This window comes from Lucilia sericata, unplaced genomic scaffold (assembly GCF_015586225.1).
Source record: "Lucilia sericata isolate MDLA Ls3-8-SP2 unplaced genomic scaffold, ASM1558622v1 Contig000144F_arrow, whole genome shotgun sequence".
NCBI lineage: Eukaryota > Metazoa > Arthropoda > Insecta > Diptera > Calliphoridae > Lucilia > Lucilia sericata.
The window spans coordinates 546,078-570,696 of record NW_023994176.1 but is presented as its reverse complement, the minus strand read 5'-3'; the positions used below and the strand labels follow the sequence as shown (position 1 = coordinate 570,696).

The following is a 24,619-nucleotide window of genomic DNA, read 5'->3' as shown; positions in this document are numbered from 1 at the left end:
AATAAGTTTTGCTTTTATGTTTTGGTCTTATTAAGGCAAGAAAGAAAAAAACAACAATTTTGAAAAAGTTCACAGTCATAAATAGTACAAATGTTGTTTTTATTACGTTTCTTTTTTGTAACACATTTCACTAAACATGTCAGTCTAGTTGTTAGTTCCTTTAAGAGAAAATTAGTTTTTCATATTACACCATTGCCGAAGTAAAAGCAAAATTTCCTAAAGAAAGCAAATTTTTCGAAAATTTCCTTAAGAAAGAAAATTTTTGGAAAATTTCCTTAAGAAAGAAAATTTTTGGAAAATTTCTTTAAGAAAGAAAATTTTTGGAAAATTTCCTTAAGAAAGAAAATTTTTGGAAAATTTCCTTAAGAAAATTTTTGGAAAATTTACTAAAGAAAGGAAATTTTTGGAAATTTTCCTAAAGAAAGGAAATTTTTGGAAAATTTCCTAAAGAGAGGAAATTTTCGGAAAATTTCCTAAAGAGAGGAAATTTTCGGAAAATTTCCTAAAAAGAGGAAAATTTCGGAAAATTTCCTCAAGAAAGGAAATTTTTGGAAAATTTCCTCAAGAAAGGAAATTTTTGGAAAATTTCCTCAAGAAAGGAAATTTTTCGAAAATTCCCTCAAGAAAGGAAATTTTTCGAAAATTCCCTCAAGAAAGGAAATTTTTCGAAAATTCCCTCAAGAAAGGAAATTTTTCGAAAATTCCCTCAAGAAAGGAAATTTTTCGAAAATTCCCTCAAGAAAGGAAATTTTTCGAAAATTCCCTCAAGAAAGGAAATTTTTCGAAAATTCCCTCAAGAAAGGAAATTTTTCGAAAATTCCCTCAAGAAAGGAAATTTTTCGAAAATTCCCTCAAGAAAGGAAATTTTTCGAAAATTCCCTAAAGAAAGTAAATTTTTCGAAAATTTTCTAAAGAAAGTAAATTTTTCGAAAATTTTCTAAAGAAAGTAAATTTTTCGAAAATTTTCTAAAGAAAGTAAATTTTTCGAAAATTTCCTAAAGAAAGTAAATTTTTCGAAAATTTCCTAAAGAAAGTAAATTTTTCGAAAATTTCCTAAAGAAAGTAAATTTTTCGAAAATTTTCTAAAGAAAGTATATTTTTCGAAAATTTTCTAAAGAAAGTAAATTTTTCGAAAATTTTCTAAAGAAAGTAAATTTTTCGAAAATTTCCTAAAGAAAGGAAATTTTTCGAAAATTTCCTAAAGAAAGTAAATTTTTCGAAAATTTCCTAAAGAAAGTAAATTTTTCGAAAATTTCCTAAAGAAAGTAAATTTTTCGAAAATTTCCTAAAGAAAGGAAATTTTTCGAAAATTTCCTAAAGAAAGGAAATTTTTCGAAAATTTCCTAAAGAAAGAAAATTTTTGGAAAATTTCCTAAAGAAAGAAAATTTTTGGAAAATTTCCTAAAGAAAATTTTTGGAAAATTTCCTAAAGAAAGAAAATTTTTGCAAAATTTCCTAAAGAAAGAAAATTTTTGGAAAATTTCCTAAAGAAAGAAAATTTTTGGAAAATTTCCTAAAGAAAGAAAATTTTTGGAAAATTTCCTTAAGAAAGAAAATTTTTGGAAAATTTCCTTAAGAAAGAAAGTTTTTCGAAAATTTCCTTAAGAAAGAAAATTTTTCGAAAATTTCCTAAAGAAAGCAAATTATTCGAAAATTTCCTAAATAAAGCAAACTATTCGAAAATTTCCTAAATAAAGCAAACTATTCGAAAATTTTCTAAAGAAAGCAAATTTTTCGATAAAGAAAGGAAATTATTCGAAAATTTCCTAAAGAAAGGATACTTTCCGAAAAATTTCCTAAAGAAAGCTAATTTTGCAAAAATTTCCTAAAGAAAGGAAATTTTTCGAAAGGAGAAAGGAAAATTTTTGAAATTTTTGGAATATTTCCTAAAGTAAGCAAATTTCGCAAAAAATTTCCTCGTGAAGGATTGTAGTTTTTCGAAAAAATTTCCTTATTGACAATATGAAAACTTTAAGAAATCTTATTGGAATTGGTGTTTGTTATTCTACTATTTCATAAATACTTGTAACTACTGTACTGTAGTTAAAAACAAAAACAAAGTCAAGGTCTCGCTGAAAATGGCTGCAGAAGTGTGAGTATAAAAAACATTTATAAACATACAGAGCAACCATATGTAAGAAGGTATGGCCACTAAGGTGACACTATTTGTAAGTAACAAACATAAGTAGTTTAACTTTTAGTAAAATATCTAAAAATTAAAATTTCTTAGTTATTGTTTTTGAGAACCTCCCTAATATCTAACCTTCTTTATACAAGCAAGTAAGTTCGTATGCAAAAAAAAAAATACAGTATGTATGCATAATCCTAGCAGTTTTAGTCATGTTGTTGATGGTCATTATGTTTGCCATAACATAGTACATTCAAACATTCAATTTAATTTTCAAGGTCATGTACAGAAAAAAACTGTAGTTGCTTGTCTTTGGTTGTAGTTCATAAAACTAGGGTTAGTAGTTTAGCTATTTATACAATGTTTTGTATTTAATTCCTCTTTTTTCTTTCTTACATTTAGGATTTATCTTGTTTAATGAATGAATATCAAAAGTCAGAGTTTTTATTTTTATATAGAGTAGAAAAAGTAGAAAAATGAAAATAAAAATGGTTTTAAATTTAAGATAAAGTAAATATGTATGATGCAAGATTATGGTGGAAAACATTATTAAGTCTTTAACTCTAAAGCACCAAAGGCTGTAACATGTAGTATAAGATGAAAATACACCCACGTTTTGGAAAACAAACTGACATTTTTGACGCAAATAAAAGGTTTATTAAGTTTAAAGAAAATGTCAGTTTTAAAGCATTTTTAAAAAGCTAACTTGAAAAGGTTTACAAAACAAATTAAAGGAATTTTGTATAGAAAACAGAAAGGAGATGATGATTTGGAAAACAAAAAGTGAATTAAAATTCTAGCTTTTAATTCCTTGAATAGATAAGCTTTAAAATATCTGTAATAGTTTTAGTTGTTTCTTCTTCCATTGTTGAAAATTATTTATTTTAAAAACTTCATAGTATTCAAAATCAGCTTCACGGCGTATGAGTGATACAATATTATTTTCACTTACATTTTAACACTCATACGCAACAATGTACTTGAACTTTTCTCTTAAATAGAGCATAGAAAAAACAATTTTAAATATGATTTATTCATAAATCTATGTAATGTAACAAATCTTGATTGAAATTTTGCTTTTATAGTTTTCAATTTGTATCAAAAACTATTGACACAAAAATATCAAAAATAAATGTTAAACAAATCTTAACAACTATTCAATGTTAAAAGACTTCTATTTATTTAAAAATGTTAAAATTGTTTCTGGGTCCAAAACCACAAAAATTCTTTTAAAATTAATTCAATACAAATTTCATTGTAAAAATACAGTTCAACACTTTTTTAAATGCCTTAAAAGTTAATTAAACTTGATGCCTATTAAAAATAATCGTACAACTACAATTCCTGGAAAAAGGATGTGTATAAAGGTGAAAATTGAATATAAACAAGTAAGAATTTATAGTAGGGCATGGCCGATCATATAATACCCTACATTAGTGATTATGTTACAAAATCAGCAATATCATTAAGATTTATATAAAACTAAGTTTTGCTGAAACTTGGAGTGATACAAGAATAGTTAAAATATTGATGAGCTCAAAAGCCCTATTTGGGAGGTACGGTTGTATAGGGGCTATGCGAAATAATGGACCGATTTTAACCATTTTCAATAGCTGTGGTCCTTAAAGAGTATGTTCAAAATTTCATCAAATTATCCTTAAAATTGAGACCTGTAGCATGCGCACTAAATTTACAGGGACACAGAGACGGACATTCACACAGAAAGACACACAAACAGACAGGCAGACAGACAGTCAGAGTATGTGCCAAATTTTATCAAATTATATTAAAAATTGCGAACTGTAGGGTGCGCACTAAGTTAATATGGACACACAGATGGACATACAGACAGACAGACAGACAGACGGATATACAGGCAGACCGAAGGGCATACAGATGGACATAGCTTAATCGACTGAGAAAGTGATTCTGAGCCTACTTTAAGGTAGGTGTACTTTTAGGGTGTTACAAACATCAGCACAAACCCATAATATCCTCCCCACTCTAGTGGTGTAGGGTATAAATATGTTTCAGCTACAACTATTACTAAACCAATATTTTGTACAATATTTCATTATTAAATATTTTCTTGCTGTTTTAACCAGATTATTCTGTGTCAACTGTTATTGACATATTGATGATTGGCAATGTGACATTTTACTGCATACAAGTAAGTAAATAACTTACACTAGACAGCAAAGGACAACATTAAGCTAATTTTCTGCAAAATTTGCTTTTTTTAAGAATTTTTTCTTTTAGGAAATTTTCGAAAAATTTCCTTTCTTTAGGAAATTTTCGAAAAGTTTTCTTTTTTTTAGGAAATTTTCGAAAAATTTTCTTTCTTTAGGAAATTTTCGAAAAATTTTCTTTCTTTAGGAAATTTTCGACAAAATTTGCTTTCTTTAGGAAATTTTCGTCAAAATTTGCTTTTTTAATTAAATTTTCTGCAAACTAAGATTTCTTTAAATTTTTATTTCATTTTGTTTTAATTTTCTCCTGCTGTCATCTAGTGTTATTAACTAGATTTTTATTTACTTTTTATATCCATCTTCCTTGTACAATATTTCTCCTTCAACTGCAATATTTTCTACATAGAGTAATATTTATCCATAACTAATGCTGTAGTAAAAATATTGTTTTTTTTTTATCTATTTATTGCTGTCTTCTATCTTAAACCACAAATGCCAAAAGTTCAACCACAAAGTGTATAATTTTGAGAATATTTTTGATTGAAAGGAAGAGAAATTTACATGAATGTGGTTTTCTGATTACATATTCAGATATTTTAAAATATTAAAGGAATATTTAAAGACTAGATTTTAATTAAAGAGAGAAACTGGTATAAACAACATAATAAGCAAATTGTTATGCAATATTATTTTTGGAATTTAATTAAAACTTATGTTTGAGTGTAATAAGCAAAAGAAAATAGTTTCTAGGGAAATTTATTTTAAATTAAATGTTGATTACAGAGTATTGCTAGATCCAATCAAGTTAGAATTATTTATTATAATTGGTCTTTATTTGATATTTGTTTTATTAATTTAGCTTTTTTGAAACTTACCAATTGTGTATTTGTTAAAACACTTAGTAGGGCCAACAAACGATGACCATCTCTTAAATCCAAAAATAGATCATTGACCGGGGTACACTGGGTCTTGATTAAATGTGAATTGATCCATTTGGTAAATGTTTTCTTTTGTATATCTTGGCGTTCATCTGTAAAAAAAAATGAAAAAAATTAGAAAAAAAAAAATTCAAAATCTAAAAAAATGCTTTTAAGTAAAAAATTTGCTATTTTAGTGAATTTTCGAAAAGAATTGCTATTTTTAGTGAATTTTTGAAAAATTTGCTATTTTTAGTGAATTTTCGAAAAATTTGCTATTTTTAGTGAATTTTCAAAAAAATTGCTATTTTACTGAATTTTTGAAAAATTTGCTATTTTTAGTAAATTTTCGGAGAATTTGATATTTTTAGTAAAGTTTCGAGAATTTGCTACTTTTTAGTAAATTTTCGAAAAATTTGTTATTTTTAGTAAATTTTTGGAGAATTTGCTATTTTTAGTAAATTTTTGGAGAATTTGCTATTTTTAGTAAATTTTTGGAGAATTTGCTATTTTTAGTAAATTTTCGGAGAATTTGCTATTTTTAGTAAATTTTCGGAGAATTTGCTATTTTTAGTAAATTTTTGGAGAATTTGCTATTTTTTTTTTAAGAATGTGCTATTTTTAGTAAATTTTTGGAGAATTTGCTATTTTTAGTTAATTTTCGGAGAATTTGCTATTTTTAAAAATTTTGCTATTATTAGTAAATTTTTGGGGTATTTGCTATTTAAATTTGCTATTATTAGTAAATTTTTGGGGAATTTGCTATTATTAGTAAATTTTTGAAAAATTTGCTATTTTTAGTAAATTTTCAACAAAATTGCTATTTTTGGTTAATTTTCAAAAAAATTGCTATTTTTAGTTCATTTTCAAAAAATTTGCTATTTTTGGTTAATTTTCAAAAAATTTGCTGTTTTTAGTTCATTTTCGAAAAATTTTCTATTTTTAGTAATTTTTTTAAAAATTTGCTATTTTTAGTAATCTTTTCAAAAATTTACTATTTTTAATAAATTTTCGAAAATTTTGCTATTTTTAGTAAATTTTCTAAGAACTATTTTCTTCAAATAAAACTCCTTAATAAACAAACGTTTTAATACCAACCATTTTCCACATCAACCGGCTTTAGTTTAATCACAAACATAACATTTAGTTTTTTGTTTCTACTAAATAGTTGTTAGTAATAGTTTAGTTTTTCTAGTTTTTTTCCTTCTTCTTTAATTAAATTTTATTATAATTTTGTTATTTAACTACAAGTAATTTTTGTACCGCAACAAATTTCTAATGATTACTAAACGTAATTGCAAAAATATAAGCAGTATGAGTGCTCAGTCAAAGATTATTTGCACAGTAGTTTAGTTTTATTACCAGAAAAATATAAATAAACTCATACTTGAGTTAAGAAAAAATAAAACGAAAAAAGTATGCAAAATAAAAAAAGTGCTAAGAAAAATTACCAAATAGAGAATAGAATATTGGTTAGCTGCTGGTTGAAAATACATTTTTTACGAGGGTGCATTAAAAAGTTTTAAAAAGAAACGAAAATAATAAAAATGTTTTTAAAATATAAAAATATACCAAACTTATTTGACTCATTTATTACAAAAAATTTCCATATTCTCTAAAAACTTTTCAATGTCACTACTTTCAATTACTATTCGGATAAACCAGTATAAAGAAAAAGTGTTTCGTTTTTTCATTTCATATGAAAATGAGAAATGATGATAATAAACACGTATAGTTTGGTGCTAATGAATCCTACAAATGACAAAACTTCTACTGCTAAAACTATTGCTATAAAAACAACAACTACTATAACTATGAAATGAACATGTTGCACAAACAAATGCTTAAATAACAAATAATTTATTTAACTGCAAATTACTCTGCAAAAAAATTAAAAAACAAAACAGTTTGAAAAATTGCTTCCTATAGTAGGCAAAGTAGGCTTCAAGGAAGCTGTATGAAGGCACGTTTTGGCAGAAACCAAATTTATTTTTGTTTCGAAAGAGGAAGGAACTGAAAGTGAGTTAGAACTGAACCAGAACTGAACTAGAGCTGAACTAGAACTAAACTAGAACTGAACTAGAACTGAACTAGAACTGAACTAGGACTGAACTAGGACTGAACTAGAACTGAACTAGAACTGAACTAGAACTGAACTAGAACTGAACTAGAACTGAACTAGAACTGAACTAGAACTGAACTAGAACTGAACTAGAACTGAACTAGAACTGAACTAGAACTGAACTAGAACTGAACTAGATCTGAACTAGAACTGAACTAGAACTGAACTAGAACTGAACTAGAACTGAACTAGAACTGAACTAGAACTGAACTAGAACTGAACTAGAACTAACTAGACACTGAACTAGAACTGAACTAGAACTGAACTAGAACTGAAACTAGAAACTGAACTAGAACGGAACTGAGAATCTGAACCTAGAACTGAACTAGAACTGAACTAGAACTGAACTAGAACTGAACTAGAACTGAACTAAGAACTTGAACTAGACAACTGAACTAGAACGAACTAGAACTGAACTAGAAATGAACTAGAAACTGAACTAGAACTGAACTAGAACTGAACTAGAACTGGAACTAGACACTGAACTAGAACTGAAACTAGAACTGAACTAGAACTGAACTAGAACTGAACTAGAACGAACTAAGAACTGAACTTAGAAATGAACTAGAACTGAACTAGAACTGAACTAGAACTGAACTAGAACTGAACTAGAACTGAACTAGAACTGAAACTAGAACTGAACTAGAACTGAACGAGACTGGACCTAGAACTGAACTAGAACTGAAATTAGAACTGAACTAGAACTGAACTAGAACTGAACTAGAACTGAACTAGAACTGAACTAGAACTGAACTAACTAGAACTGAACTAGAACTGAACTAGAACTGAACTAGAACTGAACTAGAACTGAACTAGAACTGAACTAGAACTGAACTAGAACTGAACTAGAACTGAACTAGAACTGAACTAGAACTGAACTAGAACTGAACTAGAACTGAACTAGAACTGAACTAGAACTGAACTAGAACTGAACTAGAACTGAACTAGAACTGAACTAGAACTGAACTAGAACTGAACTAGAACTGAACTAGAACTGAACTAGAACTGAACTAGAACTGAACTAGAACTGAACTAGAACTGAACTAGAACTGAACTAGAACTGAACTAGAACTGAACTAGAACTGAACTAGAACTGAACTAGAACTGAACTAGAACTGAACTAGAACTGAACTAGAACTGAACTAGAACTGAACTAGAACTGAACTAGAACTGAACTAGAACTGAACTAGAACTGAACTAGAACTGAACTAGAACTGAACTAGAACTGAACTAGAACTGAACTAGAACTGAACTAGAACTGAACTAGAACTGAACTAGAACTGAACTAGAACTGAACTAGAACTGAACTAGAACTGAACTAGAACTGAACTAGAACTGAACTAGAACTGAACTAGAACTGAACTAGAACTGAACTAGAACTGAACTAGAACTGAACTAGAACTGAACTAGAACTGACTAGAACTGAACTAGAACTGAACTAGAACTGAACTAGAACTGAACTAGAACTGAACTAGAACTGAACTAGAACTGAACTAGAACTGAACTAGAACTGAACTAGAACTGAACTAGAACTGAACTAGAACTGAACTAGAACTGAACTAGAACTGAACTAGAACTGAACTAGAACTGAACTAGAACTGAACTAGAACTGAACTAGAACTGAACTAGAATATTCAGGATCAGTCGACCATTGCTTTAACTTTTCTTTAGTGTAGCTTAAAAATGTTCAATTTTAAAACTTTTATTTGCTTCAATCAATTAGCAGTTTAAAATCAGACACAAAATCGTCTAGCGGCCAAAGCTATAGAGTAAATCTATTGGTTTTTTATTACTGTTTTCGTAGTACTGGCAAATGTTTTTCAAATTGTGTATTATAAATAATATTGCTGGCCGTCATTAGTTTTATTTCTAACATTTTGTTTATATCATGCTGTCATCACTAGTGACAAGCTAATTCACACAATCACACAAACATGTCTGTACAGGCACAAACATAGCACTACATAAGTAAATGTAAACAAAATAAATTTATTTAAATACTATGTATAAATGTTCTATGTTTTCTTTATGCAAAAATATTTTTTTGTTGTTGTTATTTTAACTAAATTGGGTCAATGTGTTTCAATTTATGTCAAATTAGTTGTTGAGCAAAAATTAAAAAAATAACTAGAGTTTTAAATAAATATTTTTGTTTAAATATTAAACAGTGACAAAATATGTGTATAATGTGTTACAATTGAAAAAAAAAAACATTTAAATTTTTGCCAGTTTAAATTTAATTAAATTCAATTAGTTTATCAAAAAACAATAGAATGAAAATTTTCTAGAGTGGAAAATAACTTAAATAGTTTGTTTGTTAGTGTTTTTATAACAATTTAAGTTTTAAAGAAAAATGACACTTAATTATTTAAACAGTTTATTAGGCATTAAGCCTACAAGTAGGCAGCACTTTTTGTAGTTTATTTTAAAAATGTTCTACAGATGTTAGTGTAGGTGTAAAATATGTCATGTGTAGATTAGTTATAACAATTTTGCAAAAAAAAATTACTAAAGAAAATTTATTAAAGAAAAAAATTTTCTAAAATAGAAATTTTTTGAAAATTACTAAAAATTAAACAGTTAATAAACTGTTACAGTTTACTGCCGTCACATACACAACTCAATGAACTAAAGTGTCTAAACAATGTTAGTTGATGATAAAACCCTATGATTAGCCTGTCCAATGATACGATAAATATTCCTTACTCTTGTGCTAAGCAGCAGACACACACACATTTCCGGCCATCGAACAAAATTTAACAAATAGTTTCCCCTTTACTTGTCCACCACTCCAAACACATTGTTTTTGGAGGGAAATTATGCCAATAGATATTAAAATGAAAAAGTCAATGAGCTGGGTATTAATAAATTGACATTTAAAATCAATTTCCACTAAAACAAAAAAACTGTTAATAAACCCAAAGAAGAAGTAGAAGGAGTAGTTCAACATGGTCTAAAATAGCAGGTAGTTGTTAAATTAATTAACCGTTAAGATTGATTTACCTTAAAAGGCCACTTTAACTGACAACTCCAGCAACCTGGTCGTCATAACCAAACTAATTAGCAATGAAATTGACTAGAAGCAGAGTGAGTGGCAAGTGAGTGAGTGCCATAAAGAAGACAAAAAATAAAATAGTTTTTTGTTAAAAACCAACACGAGCAACACTACACAACAGAATTTTTAAGAAATGAAGAGTTCTATGGAATTACAATTGATTTTTTTTTTCAGGTTTAAAAATTGTGTAATAGTTTCTCTTTTGGGTTATAAAAACACTCAAGGGGAAGTTGCTTTCATTAGAGACTGCAGTTGTTGGTAACTAAATATATTTTGTGCAAAATTATGTAGTTTTTCTATTAGAATGAACAAAAATAATTGGAAATTATCTAAATTTGTCTACCGGCATAATGAAAAATACGTGACTAAATTAGTAAATAAAATATTTGCTGCTATTTGTTATTTATTTTTTTGTTTATACTTTACTTATATCAATTAGTATTAAATAGTTTAAACAAAAGTTTTCAAGAATGTGTTTTTTTTCTAGCCTAAACAAATCATTAGCGGTTAGTTGGAATATCAAAAAATACTAGGGGTATTCAAATAACAAATTTTAGAAGATTTTTTTGATTCAGTAAATTCCTTTCCCTTTTTAATAAATTTTCGGAAAAATTTTTATTTTTAATACATTTTCGGAATATTTGATATTTTTCACTCGAACTGAACTAGAACTGAATTAGAACTGAATTAGAACTGAACTAGAACTGAACTAGAACTGAACTGAACTAGAACTGAACTAGAACTGAACTAGAACTGAACTAGAACTGAACTAGAACTGAACTAGAACTGAACTAGAACTGAACTAGAACTGAACTAGAACTGAACTAGAACTGAACTAGAACTGAACTAGAACTGAACTAGAACTGAACTAGAACTGAACTCGAACTGAAATACAACAAAACTAGAATTACAGTATGAATGAAAAAGAATCGCATTGTGTTCAAAAATGTTCGTAGAAATTAACTAAAAATACCAGAATAGCTATTTTTCAAATTTGTCCATCTACATATCGTCATCATACGGCTTAAATACTTTTACACAATATTTTTATTGCACAATTTCCTTCGTTAATACTTAATATTAAATTTCAAATGTTTATAATACAGAGTATTGATTGCCTATACTATAATTAATATACTATCTAATTTTATTCAAACACCAATAATAATTACTTACCTATGACTGAGCACATACTTATTATCATGCCTACAACTCAAAATCGTTTGAACATACAAAAAACATATAACAGATGTAAAAATCACATCCTCATGATGATATTTTTCGATATTTCGTGTTGGCCCGCATATTTGAAAGCTCTCAAAATGATGATGAAGAAAAATTGAAAAAAGCGATTGTAACAACATTATTCAAATGTCAAGAGTGATGATAGCAAATAGTGTGAATACATACATTTTTTTTTTTTGGAAAATGTGACAGTGAAGAGAATATATATAGCAGTGTAATTTTGAAGAGAAGTTGGTTCAGCAAATCATTTATAATTTGAAATTTAAATTCAAAAATTCTATATAAACACTATGAATTTTAATAAGTGTGCTCTTTAAATTATCACAGCTGTAATAATACCAAACATATTTTAAAAGTGTTGTTGACCAGCAATGTACATACACGTCTGTCCGACTGTTTGACTGTGTTTGCCAATTGGTGAGTGAGGTAGTGTGTGAGCTGTTGTGGTGATTGAATTGAAGCGAAGTTAAAATGAATGTATTGAATCGAATGATATTTGATGGTCTTTAAGATGATTTGTTATCGCAAGGAATTGGTAAAATGAACGATTGTTTTGAATGGTTGAATGCTTGCTGTTGGTTAGATGACGATTGCTGCAGCAGCATGAAATATGATAGTGTGATACAGATACCGCTCTAATGCCAAAACTCACACCATAATCATCATTGGCATGATGTATTACCAGCAAACTCATCATCAGAGACTCGAACAGAAAAAGGTTATTGTTACATTGTAAATCTTTTACATTAGAGGGTGTTGAATTCATAAACATTTTGTAATTTATTTCAGTCATGTTATAAATAAATGTAATTTAAATAACTTAACATACATTTGTTTTTAACAATAATCATTAGTTTTGTCTACAATTTCATTGATCCAAAATTTCTAAAAATGTTATCTTAATTTCATGTTCATTAGTAAATTATCATCGTATTAAATAATGTGGGTGGCCAACTAGAAATTTAATGCCGGTTTATTTAGATTTAATATTATCATTTCATTTTATCTCATGTTAATATTCAAATATCTTTTTGGAATTTCTGTGCTTTTTTCAGTTTAACTTTGCTTTTTTACTTTTTTTTTTGTAATTAATGTTCAAAAGTTTTATAAATAAATTTGTATGTTATCGTCATGTTTTTCATATTCAATGAAATAAATCAATTTGAATGTATCTGTGGCGTGTAATCGAGGGGCGTTATTGTTTGTATGCATGCGTCTGTTTAATTTATTTACACTCACAAAAAATACTGAGTTCTTTTAACTCAATTATAAAGTTAAAAAAATGTTCAATAGAGTAATAGAGTTTTAGTTCAGTTCTATTTCAGATCTTGTTCAGTTCTAGTTCAGTTCTATTTCAGTTCTAGTTCAGTTCTAGTTCAGTTCTAGTTCAGTTCAATTCTAGTTCGTAGTTCAGTCTAGTTCAGTTCTAGTTCAGTTCTAGTTCAGTTCTAGTTCAGTTCTAGTTCATTCTAGTTCAGTTCTAGTTCAGTTCTAGTTCAGTTCTAGTTCAGTTCTAGTTCAGTTCTAGTTCAGTTCTAGTTCGTTCTAGTTCAGTTTCTAGTTCAGTTCTAGTTCAGTTCTAGTTCAGTTTCTAGTTCAGTTTCTAGTTCAGTTCTAGTTCAGTTCTAGTTCAGTTCTAGTTCAGTTCGAGTTCAGTTCTAGTTCAGTTCTAGTTCAGTTCTAGTTCAGTTCCTAGTTCAGTTCTAGTTCAGTTCTAGTTCAGTTCTAGTTCATTTCTAGTTCAGTTCTAGTTCAGTTCTAGTTCAGTTCTAGTTCAGTTCTAGTTCAGTTCTAGTTCAGTTCTAGTTCAGTTCTAGTTAGTTCTAGTTCAGTTCTAGTTCAGTTCTAGTTCAGTTCTAGTTCAGTTCTAGTTCAGTTCTAGTTCAGTTCTAGTTCAGTTCTAGTTCAGTTCTAGTTCAGTTCTAGTTCAGTTCTAGTTCAGTTCTAGTTCAGTTCTAGTTCAGTTCTAGTTCAGTTCTAGTTCAGTTCTAGTTCAGTTCTAGTTCAGTTCTAGTTCAGTTCTAGTTCAGTTCTAGTTCAGTTCTAGTTCAGTTCTAGTTCAGTTCTAGTTCAGTTCTAGTTCAGTTCTAGTTCAGTTCTAGTTCAGTTCTAGTTCAGTTCTAGTTCAGTTCTAGTTCAGTTCTAGTTCAGTTCTAGTTCAGTTCTAGTTCAGTTCTAGTTCAGTTCTAGTTCAGTTCTAGTTCAGTTCTAGTTCAGTTCTAGTTCAGTTCTAGTTCAGTTCTAGTTCAGTTCTAGTTCAGTTCTAGTTCAGTTCTAGTTCAGTTCTAGTTCAGTTCTAGTTCAGTTCTAAATTACTGCTTATAATTAACTACGTAGGTGGTGGTGTTGCTGTAGAGTCTGTTGTTTTTCACTTGATGTTGTAATTTAATTATTTTTAATATTTTTTTTTTTTTTTTTAATTTTCTGCAAGTGTAATATTACACTCGATTCCCTTAAATAACAATGATGACTTTGTCTGTTGCGCAATGCCTCAATAATAGAACAGAACAAAACTATTCAAAGTAATGATGATGACGACGACTATACGATAATAACGATGACGCTTACAATCTATCCATGTATGTGGTAGAGGAGCTGAAGTGTAATAGTAAAAATTGTCTAACGTCATCATCACATCATTTTCATTTTGTAACTTGACTTTTAGGTTCTCTCTTTACACAGCTTCTGCAATTAAGTTTATATATTTTGTTTTTATTTCTAACATGTGTTTGTTTGGTTATTTTGTATATATCTATCTAACTACTTCATCAGTAATTAAAACAAATGTTTATGTTTCACAAAATTTATACAAAATTAACAAACAGAAAAAAAGTAGAGGTATTTAGCTATAGCAACGATATGGCAATTTAAGCTTTGAAAATTGTGTATGCAACCGACATTTAAGTTTAAACAATACATAGTTACTGGCAGAGAGTGAGTGCTGTTGTGAATGTTTGTTTGACTATGAGTAGCAACCCAGTAAAAAATGGAGCTTACATGCAAGCAGGTTTGTAAGGGAACGAAGCTACTTTCTCCCTTACAATCCTGCTTCGATAAGGCATGATTTTTATATAGCGAATTCCCACTTGGAAGCATTCCCACTAGTAAGCTTAAATATTATTTAAATACTTCACTTACAATCTGCTTCTCTGTAAGGGATAGTAGTAAGCTTTTAATTTTTTTCAGCTTACATTATAAAATTACTCCTATCATTGGTATTCCCTTATTTCCCGCTTCTCGATAAGGCTTAATAGTAAGCGAATACAGATGCAGTTACTTCCCTTTTTAGCTTCCTAAAGTCTAAAAATTTTTTACTGGGAAGTGCAACATTTCGTACTTGTTCAAAAGTCAAGTACTGCAACATTGTTTTGTGAACGATGCCGCAGCATTTATTATAATTGGAAATTGTGTTTATGTTTAGGTGGTTGAAAATGAAGCAATGAAAACGGAAAATAGATATGTAATAAATTTTCTCTAAAAAATCACTAAAAAATTCCTAAATTTTTATATTCTTAAATAAGAAATTTTCCCTAAATTACTAAAAATAGTTAAATTTTTCTGAAAATTCACTAAAATAAGAAATTTATATAAAAATTCACTGAAGATATGAAATTTTCCTGAAAATTCAATAAAAATAACAAATTTTGCGAAAATTTACTAACAATACGAACTTTACTAAAAATTCAAGAAAATAAGAGATTTTAGAAAATTCTCTAAAAATAGCAATTTTTCGAAAATTCACTAAACTAGCAAATTTCAGTCTAGTAGTTCAGTTCTAGTTCATTTCTAGTTCAGTTCTAGTTCAGTTCTAGGCAGTAGTTCCAGTTCTCGTAGTTCTAGTTCTAGTTCAGTTCTAGTTTCAGTTCTAGTCAGTTCTAGTTCAGTTTTAGTTCCAGTTCTAGTTTCAGTCTAGTTCAGTTTCTAGTTCAGTTCTAGTTCAGTTCTAGTTCAGTTCTAGTTCAGTTCTAGTTCAGTTCTAGTTCATTTCTAGTTCAGTTCTAGTTCAGTTCTAGTTCAGTTCTAGTTCAGTTCTAGTTCAATTCTAGTTCAGTTCTAGTTCAGTTCTAGTTCAGTTCTAGTTCAGTTCTAGTTCAGTTCTAGTTCAGTTCTAGTTCAGTTCTAGTTCAGTCTAGTTCAGTTCTAGTTCAGTTCTAGTTCAGTTCTAGTTCAGTTCTAGTTCAGTTCTAGTTCAGTTCTAGTTCAGTTCTAGTTCAGTTCTAGTTCAGTTCTAGTTCAGTTCTAGTTCAGTTCTAGTTCAGTTCTAGTTCAGTTCTAGTTCAGTTCTAGTTCAGTTCTAGTTCAGTTCTAGTTCAGTTCTAGTTCAGTTCTAGTTCAGTTCTAGTTCAGTTCTAGTTCAGTTCTAGTTCAGTTCTAGTTCAGTTCTAGTTCAGTTCTAGTTCAGTTCTAGTTCAGTTCTAGTTCAGTTCTAGTTCAGTTCTAGTTCAGTTCTAGTTCAGTTCTAGTTCAGTTCTAGTTCAGTTCTAGTTCAGTTCTAGTTCATTCTAGTTCAGTTCTAGTTCAGTTCTAGTTCAGTTCTAGTTCAGTTCTAGTTCAGTTCTAGTTCAGTTCTAGTTCAGTTCTAGTTCAGTTCTAGTTCAGTTCTAGTTCAGTTCTAGTTCAGTTCTAGTTCAGTTCTAGTTCAGTTCTAGTTCAGTTCTAGTTCAGTTCTAGTTCAGTTCTAGTTCAGTTCTAGTTCAGTTCTAGTTCAGTTCTAGTTCAGTTCTAGTTCAGTTCTAGTTCTAGTTCAGTTCTAGTTCTAGTTCAGTTCTAGTTCTAGTTCAGTCTAGTTCTAGTTCTAGTTCTAGTTCTAGTTCTAGTTCAGTTCTAGTTCAGTTCTAGTTCAGTTCTAGTTCAGTTCTAGTTCAGTTCTAGTTCAGTTCTAGTTCAGTTCTAGTTCAGTTCTAGTTCAGTTCTAGTTCAGTTCTAGTTCAGTTCTAGTTCAGTTCTAGTTCAGTTCTAGTTCAGTTCTAGTTCAGTTCTAGTTCAGTTCTAGTTCAGTTCTACTTCAGTTCTAGTTCAGTTTAGTTCAGTTCTAGTTCAGTTCTAGTTCAGTTCTAGTTCAGTTCTAGTTCAGTTCTAGTTCAGTTCTAGTTCAGTTCTAGTTCAGTTCTAGTTCAGTTCTAGTTCAGTTCTAGTTCAGTTCTAGTTCAGTTCTAGTTCAGTTCTAGTTCAGTTCTAGTTCAGTTCTAGTTCAGTTCTAGTTCAGTTCTAGTTCAGTTCTAGTTCAGTTCTAGTTCAGTTCTAGTTCAGTTCTAGTTCAGTTCTAGTTCAGTTCTAGTTCAGTTCTGTTCAGTTCTAGTTCAGTTCTAGTTCAGTTCTAGTTCAGTTCTAGTTCAGTTCTAGTTCAGTTCTAGTTCAGTTCTAGTTCAGTTCTAGTTCAGTTCTAGTTCAGTTCTAGTTCAGTTCTAGTTCAGTTCTAGTTCAGTTCTAGTTCAGTTCTAGTTCAGTTCTAGTTCAGTTCTAGTTCAGTTCTAGTTCAGTTCTAGTTCAGTTCTAGTTCAGTTCTAGTTCAGTTCTAGTTCAGTTCTAGTTCAGTTCTAGTTCAGTTCTAGTTCAGTTCTAGTTCAGTTTAGTTCAGTTCTAGTTCAGTTCTAGTTCAGTTCTAGTTCAGTTCTAGTTCAGTTCTAGTTCAGTTCTAGTTCAGTTCTAGTTCAGTTCTAGTTCAGTTCTAGTTCAGTTCTAGTTCAGTTCTAGTTCAGTTCTAGTTCAGTTCTAGTTCAGTTCTAGTTCAGTTCTAGTTCAGTTCTAGTTCAGTTCTAGTTCAGTTCTAGTTCAGTTCTAGTTCAGTTCTAGTTCAGTTCTAGTTCAGTTCTAGTTCAGTTCTAGTTCAGTTCTAGTTCAGTTCTAGTTCAGTTCTAGTTCAGTTCTAGTTCTAGTTCAGTTCTAGTTCAGTTCTAGTTCAGTTCTAGTTCAGTTCTAGTTCAGTTCTAGTTCAGTTCTAGTTCAGTTCTAGTTCAGTTCTAGTTCAGTTCTAGTTCAGTTCTAGTTCAGTTCTAGTTCAGTTCTAGTTCAGTTCTAGTTCAGTTCTAGTTCTAGTTCAGTTCTATTTCTAGTTCAGTTCTAGTTCTAGTTCAGTTCTAGTTCAGTTCTAGTTCAGTTCTAGTTCAGTTCTAGTTCAGTTCTAGTTCAGTTCTAGTTCAGTTCTAGTTCAGTTCTAGTTCAGTTCTAGTTCAGTTCTAGTTCAGTTCTAGTTCAGTTCTAGTTCAGTTCTAGTTCAGTTCTAGTTCAGTTCTAGTTCAGTTCTAGTTCAGTTCTAGTTCAGTTCTAGTTCAGTTCTAGTTCAGTTCTAGTTCAGTTCTAGTTCAGTTCTAGTTCAGTTCTAGTTCAGTTCTAGTTCAGTTTATACAATTGAATTGTAATAATTTTGTAGCAGACCTTTTTAGGGTCACATACATATAATCTATAAATAGCACCCGGCCTCTTTTATTAATATTTTAAAACTATATTAAGCGCTTGTCCGTTTTTATCACTTAAAAAAGAAATCATTAATATGTAAGTATTTATATGTTTTACAAAAATGTTATTTTAAGAAGCCGCTCTTAAATTTTAAATATTAAAAATTTTATGACAAAAATTCTTACTTAGTATTCCCAAAGCGTTTGATTATGACAACTTTTATTTTAAATATTTATTATGTGTATGTTACCACTCATAAATTTTGATTTGTTTACTTACAAAGAAAAAAAAAACAAAAGCTGAAATAAAATATCGAACACATTACAATGGAAACATTATAGAAGCACAACCACCAACCACTATAATTGACATTATTGTGATAATGACAATTTTTAATGAAATAGAAGAATCTTAATTCTTTCGTTCAGTACGCACTAACTGACAGACGTACGAACATCATCATCATACATACGTTTGCTGTCAAACATGTGTAGACACATGTTTCCAATACTTTGGATATTCAATACAATTTTCAATTATAATTGGCACTCGCATTGTATTCGTAGTGTTTAGTTTATTTGTTTTTTCTTCTTTTTATTATTTATTCAATTCATTTATTTATTTATCGTTTTTTATTAAAAGGGGTTAAAGAACTCTACAAATCTATATAAAATATTTTCCCGTTTGCGGTTGTTGGAGTGTGTGCTTGAAAACTGTTGTTGTTTTATTTTTAGACAATAATCAATTAATGTTTAATATTTTTTTATTAGTTTAATGATAAGATATGAGAGGGTTTGTAAAATATTTAAAGAATTTGAGGTTTGTTTAGAAAAAAATATAAAAATTTTAGATTTTGGGTCAAAAAGGAATAGTTCTCAAAATTTTGGTCCTTCAAACCCTGTAGTATTTTTTAAAAATTTAATTAATTACTGTTGTCTTCAAACTTGTTCTCTTTAATCTCCTTAACATTTCAATTCATTAAATTCTTTGTCATAACCAAGAAAAACAAAAACTTGTTAAATATTTAAAGAATTAATGTTAAATTTGTTTTTTGTTCAAGACAAATTTTGTTAGAATTATGTTGTCAAGAGAGTTTTAAGCTTGTCAATTTTTCGCTGTTTATAAAAAATATATTTTCAACACATTTTTTTTATTGTAAAGAGTGTGTATTAAAAGTTTTTTTTTTAAGAAAATTTAAATAAAAAAATACTGTATGACAAACTTCAAAAGCCGTCTGGTATCTTGTTTTTTCCGTTTATTTTTGCATGTGCGTTTAACTGCTGAATAAACAGGCAGCAGCATTTAACTGATAATAATTTAAGCAGATACCGAAGACAGCCAGAAAAAAGAGAAAAAAAGGAAGCCCCATAGTGATTGTAAGAAATGTAGAAAATGTTTTGCTATAAGATGAGCAGTTAAATATGTAAATTTAAAATTTAAAGTAATGAAAACATATTTTTCTAGTTAAAAATTTGTAATATAATTACTCTTTAAACATAATTAACTATTTTATAAGAAATTTTTCTATTCAGCTATTAAAAATCCAATTCAGCAAGCATTTTATGTAATATATTGCAATAAATTCATAATATTTTTCACAATTCAGCTAATGAAATCCTTATCCAGCTGAGTAAAAACATTTGTGTAGTAGTTTTTAGACAAATTTAAATATTTAATAAAAAAAATTTCAATTCAGCTACTAAAAATCTAATTCAGCTAACATTTTCGGTAGGTTGGTGCAGTAAAAACATCATATTTTTTAAATTTTTAAATAAAAATATTAATTCAGCTAATGAAAATCCAATTCAGCTAACTAAAAATGTTTCAAATAGTATATTTTTAAACAATGTTGAATATTTTTGAAGAAAAATTGCAATTCAGCTAATACAAATCTTATTCAGCAAACTATTAATGTAGTTTACTACAACATATTCTTAATAATATTAAAATTTATGAATAATAATCGTAATTCAGCTACTAAAATCATAATTCAGCTGTGTCAAAATATTTTCTATAGTAGTTTTTGATTAAAGTTATATTATTTTGTAAGAAAAATTTCAATTTAAGGGCTGAAAATCGAATTCAGCAAACAGTTGGGAAATGGGAATTCAGCTATTGAAACCCTAATTCAGCGGGGTCAAACTACTTCAATTGGTAGTTTTTGAAATATGTAATAATTTTTCATTAGAAAAATTCCAATTCAGCTGCGAAAAATTCAATTCAGCAAACATTGTTAGTAGTTTTATGCAAGAAATTTTTAATTTTTTTAATAATAATCACAATTCAGCTAATGAAAACCTAATTCAGCTGGTTTAAAGTGTTATCTATAACAGTTGTTGGTACGAATTATAAGATTTTTATAAGAAAAATGGCAATTCAGCTGCTTAAAATCTAATTCAGCAAATAATTTATGTAGTTTTTTGGAATAAATTCTCAATATTCAAAGAAAGGTGGAATAATAATGGTAATTCAGCTAATGAAAATTGAATTCAGCTGACTAAAGTGCTTCAAATGATAGTTTTTGCATAAACCTATAATATTTCATTAGAAAATTTCAAATTCAGCTACTGAAAATCCAATTCAGCTAACAAATTATATAGTTTTTTACAATAAATTCTTGATATTTATACAACTTTTGATAATAATGGTTATTCAGCTATTGAAAACCAAATTCAGCTGGCTCAATAGAACTTAAGTGGTTGTTTTTTAAATAAATTATAATGTTTTGTTAAAAAACTTACAATTCAGCTACTAAAAACCTTATTCAGCTAACAAATTATGTAGTTTATGGCAATAAAATTTTAATATTTTTAAATTTTATGAATAATAAACACAATTCAGCTAATGAAAATCTAATTCAGCTAAGTAAAAATATTTTCTTTAGTAGTTTTTGGAACAAATTATATAATTTTGCAAGAAATATGTCAATTCAGCTGCTTAAAATTTAATTCAGCTAACTATTTATATCATTTAAAGCAATTAATTGTTGATATTTAGACAATATATGAGTTATAAGAGTAATTCAGCTACTGAAAACCTAATTCAGCTAACTTAAATTGATACAAATATTAGTTTTTGTAATAAATTATAAAATTTTGTAAGAACTATTACAATTCAGCTATTTAAAATCTAATTCAGCTAACAATTTATGCCGTTTATGGCAATAAGTTATGCATATTTTAAACATTTTTGTATAATTTTTGCAATTCAGCTAATAAAAGCCCAATTCAGCGGGCTAAGAATGCTTAATATAGTGGTTTTTAAAACAAATATTAATATTTTCTTAGACATTTTTTTTAATTCAGCTATTAAAAACTTAATTCAGCTAGTAATTTAAAGATTTTATAAGTAATTTCATTCATTTAATTCCCCTTTTTAAAAAGATTTTTTTTACATTTTAGAGGGGAAAAAAAAGAGTGACACTCATTTTATCAACTGCCAAGTGCTTTAACAGCACATTATGCTGATTTTGGTAATTGTGGTTTTTAGTTGTGAGGTTTTCACCTACTTCTCCTTATACTCCTCATCGTCAACACTCTGTAGTATACGGGAGATCAAACTAAACATGATGACAAACTTGAATTTAGTTTCAACAGTAGTCAAAATTGTTAGTAGTTGCTGTTAATAGTACATGTCACACTCATGCATATTTAGCATAAATACTTGTTAGTTAAACCAACCATCGTTACAATCAACCAAGCAGTCTGCCTCCTCGAATACTTCATACTCATATGGCAGGCAGTAGGTATTTATTTTTCTTTTTTTGGCCAAAAGTAGGAGGCATGTATCGTTTTGTTATACACTGATAGGGGAATACCGGTTTAAATAGCAACTAAATAAAATAAAAACGTCAATGTTAGTAGAGGAATTTTTTCAGTTTGTTTATTTATGTATTTATTTCAACAATAATAGCAACAACAACATTTAAAAAAAAATGTTGTTGTTTTGCTCATATATTTATGTTTTCAATTAATAAATGTTTGTATGAATGCTTGAATGGCTGAATGAATGAATTAACCATAATCAAGCTGCCTACCTAGCGACCAACCAACCCACATTTAATCTTGTGGATTTATTTAATTTACAAATATGATTTTTTTACTGAATCTCATTATTTTTTGTTTTATGATTTCTTAAAGATACGAGAAGAAAAACATTATAATGAATGAATTTCAGGGTTTTTAATATTAATTTATTGCAAATTAAACCAAAAGATTTCAATTGAAAGCAAAAGTTATATTTTTGTGGTTTAATTTATTATTCATTCACATTATTTTCACTTTGTATCTTTTTTTAACGAAATTCAAATTTTGTTGAGTGTGAACAGTGTCATAGTATTTTATTTATATTTTTTTCATTATTACAATTATTTATGTCTTAATATTGGTTTTTTGTAATTATTATTTAATTATTAATTAATTAATACAGAGGAAAAAAATGTTAATTGAAAACATGTCGTTTTTATTTAAAACATTTAAATCACTGGCTGAATTAAGTTTTTAGTAGCTGAATTGCAAATTTGTTTTACAAAATAAATTATTTCACTCAAAAAACTAAAATTTAAAGGAAATTTATCTAGCTGAATTAGATTTTTAGTAGCTGAATTGTAATTTTTCTTATGAAATATGTTAATTTAAGCAAAAAAAAACTATTGCAGTTAAGATTTTCATCCAGCTGAATTAGGTTTCTAGTAGCTGAATTACAACTTTTATTTAAAATATTTTAAAATAATAAGATTTTTTAAAAATAAAGTACATAAACTCTTAGCTGAATTAGGTTTCTAGTAGCTGAATTACGACATTTATGCAAAATATTTTAAAATAACACGAATTTTTAAAAATAAACTACATAAACTCTTAGCTGAATTAGATTTTTATTAGCTGAATTGTAATTTTTCTTAAAAAATATCATAACTTGAGCAAAAATCTATTATAGTAATGATTTTTATCCAGCTGAATTAGGTTTCCATTAGCTGAATAACGTTTACTATCCAAAAATATATAAAATATCATGAATTTATAACAAAAAAGTACATAAATTGTTAGCTGAATTGTAATTTTTCTTAAAAGATATCATAGTTCGAGCAAAAATCTGTTATAGTAAAGATTTTTATCCAGCTGAATTAGGTTTCCATTAGCTGAATAATGTTTACTATCCAAAAATATTTAAAATATCGTGAATTTATCACAATAAATTACATAAATTGTTAGCTGAATTAGATTTTTAGTAGCTGAATTGTAATTTTTCTTATAAAATATTATAATTTTAGCAAAACTCTTTTACAATAATGATTTCTAGTCTACTGAATTAGTTTAACATTACTTTTATTTTTCAAAAAATCTTTAAATACAATGATTTTATTAAAATAAACTAAATAAATTGCTTGCTGAATAAGATTTTTAGTAGCTGAATTGAAATTTTTCACACCAACTAGATAACTTTAATCAAAATACTGTTATTTTAAAAATTTTTAGCTAGCTGAATCAGGTTATTAGTAGCTGAATTGAATTTTTTTTAACAAAATATTAAAATTTGTTAAACAAAATACAATTTGAAGTATTTTTATACAGCTGAATTAGGGTTTCGTTAGCTGAATTACAATTATTATTAAAAAATTATTAAAATAACAAAACTTTCCTGCAATAAACTATATATATTGTTAGCAGAATTATGTTTTAATTAGCTGAATTATAATTTTGTATACAAATTATTACAATTAATGCAAAAAACTATTATTTTAAGACATTTTAGTCAGCAGAATTAGGTTTTTAGTAGAGTTTTTTAAATATCAAGAGTCTACTGCTACAATGAAACTAAAATTTAAAGCACTTGTAATCTAAAAATTAAAAATAGCTGAATATTTTACAGTAATAAACTATATAAAATGTTAGCTGAATAAGGTTTTTAGTAGCTGAATTAATATTTCTCTTACAAAATATTTGAATTTGTGCAAAAATTGACTATTTTAAACATTTTTAAGATAGCTGAATTAGGTTTTCATTAGCTGAATTATGATTATTCTCTATAGATTTTAAAAATATAAAGATTTTGTTGAAATAAACATCAAAAATTCTCAGCTGAATTAGATTTTTAGTAGCTGAATTGAAAATTTTCTCACAAAATATTAAAATTTGTTCAAAATACTATTAATATTATAGGAAATTTAAGTTCTTTCTCTTGATGTTTTATTCAATACACATCCTTAATGTCTTGACAGACATTAAAAAAATCTTAAAGAAAGAAGAAAACAATTAAAACAATTTTTATTAATAAATATTTTTTTCTTATTTAATTTATTATTAAAAAGGGGAAAAAACAAAAGAAAAAGAAAACAAACTACAACCAACATTTAATTGGCTTAATAAGTACCATCATCATCGCCATTGTCTTTTTCAACAGCAGCGTCATTGTCAACATTCAATGACTATGATGTTGTTTTGTTGTGCATTTATTTCTTGAGAAAATTGCTATTGGCTTTAATATATGAAAATAATAAATGATGTGTTTTTCTTTTCTGTATTCAACTGCATGAACAAGTATGAAAATGAAGAGTTTTTCATTTTATTT

At 27.8% G+C, this 24,619-nt stretch overlaps 1 protein-coding gene across 1 annotated transcript in view; it reads right to left on the bottom strand.

Moving 5' to 3' along the window:
- LOC119601135 (dystrophin, isoforms A/C/F/G/H-like) overlaps positions 1 to 24,619 on the bottom strand; it is a 67,141-nt gene that overhangs the window by 18,960 nt on the left and 23,562 nt on the right. Inside the window, exon 3 of the mRNA XM_037951895.1 lies at positions 5,193 to 5,347. Within this exon, the coding sequence (XP_037807823.1) occupies positions 5,193 to 5,347 (155 nt within the window). The remainder of the gene's footprint in view (positions 1 to 5,192; positions 5,348 to 24,619) is intronic.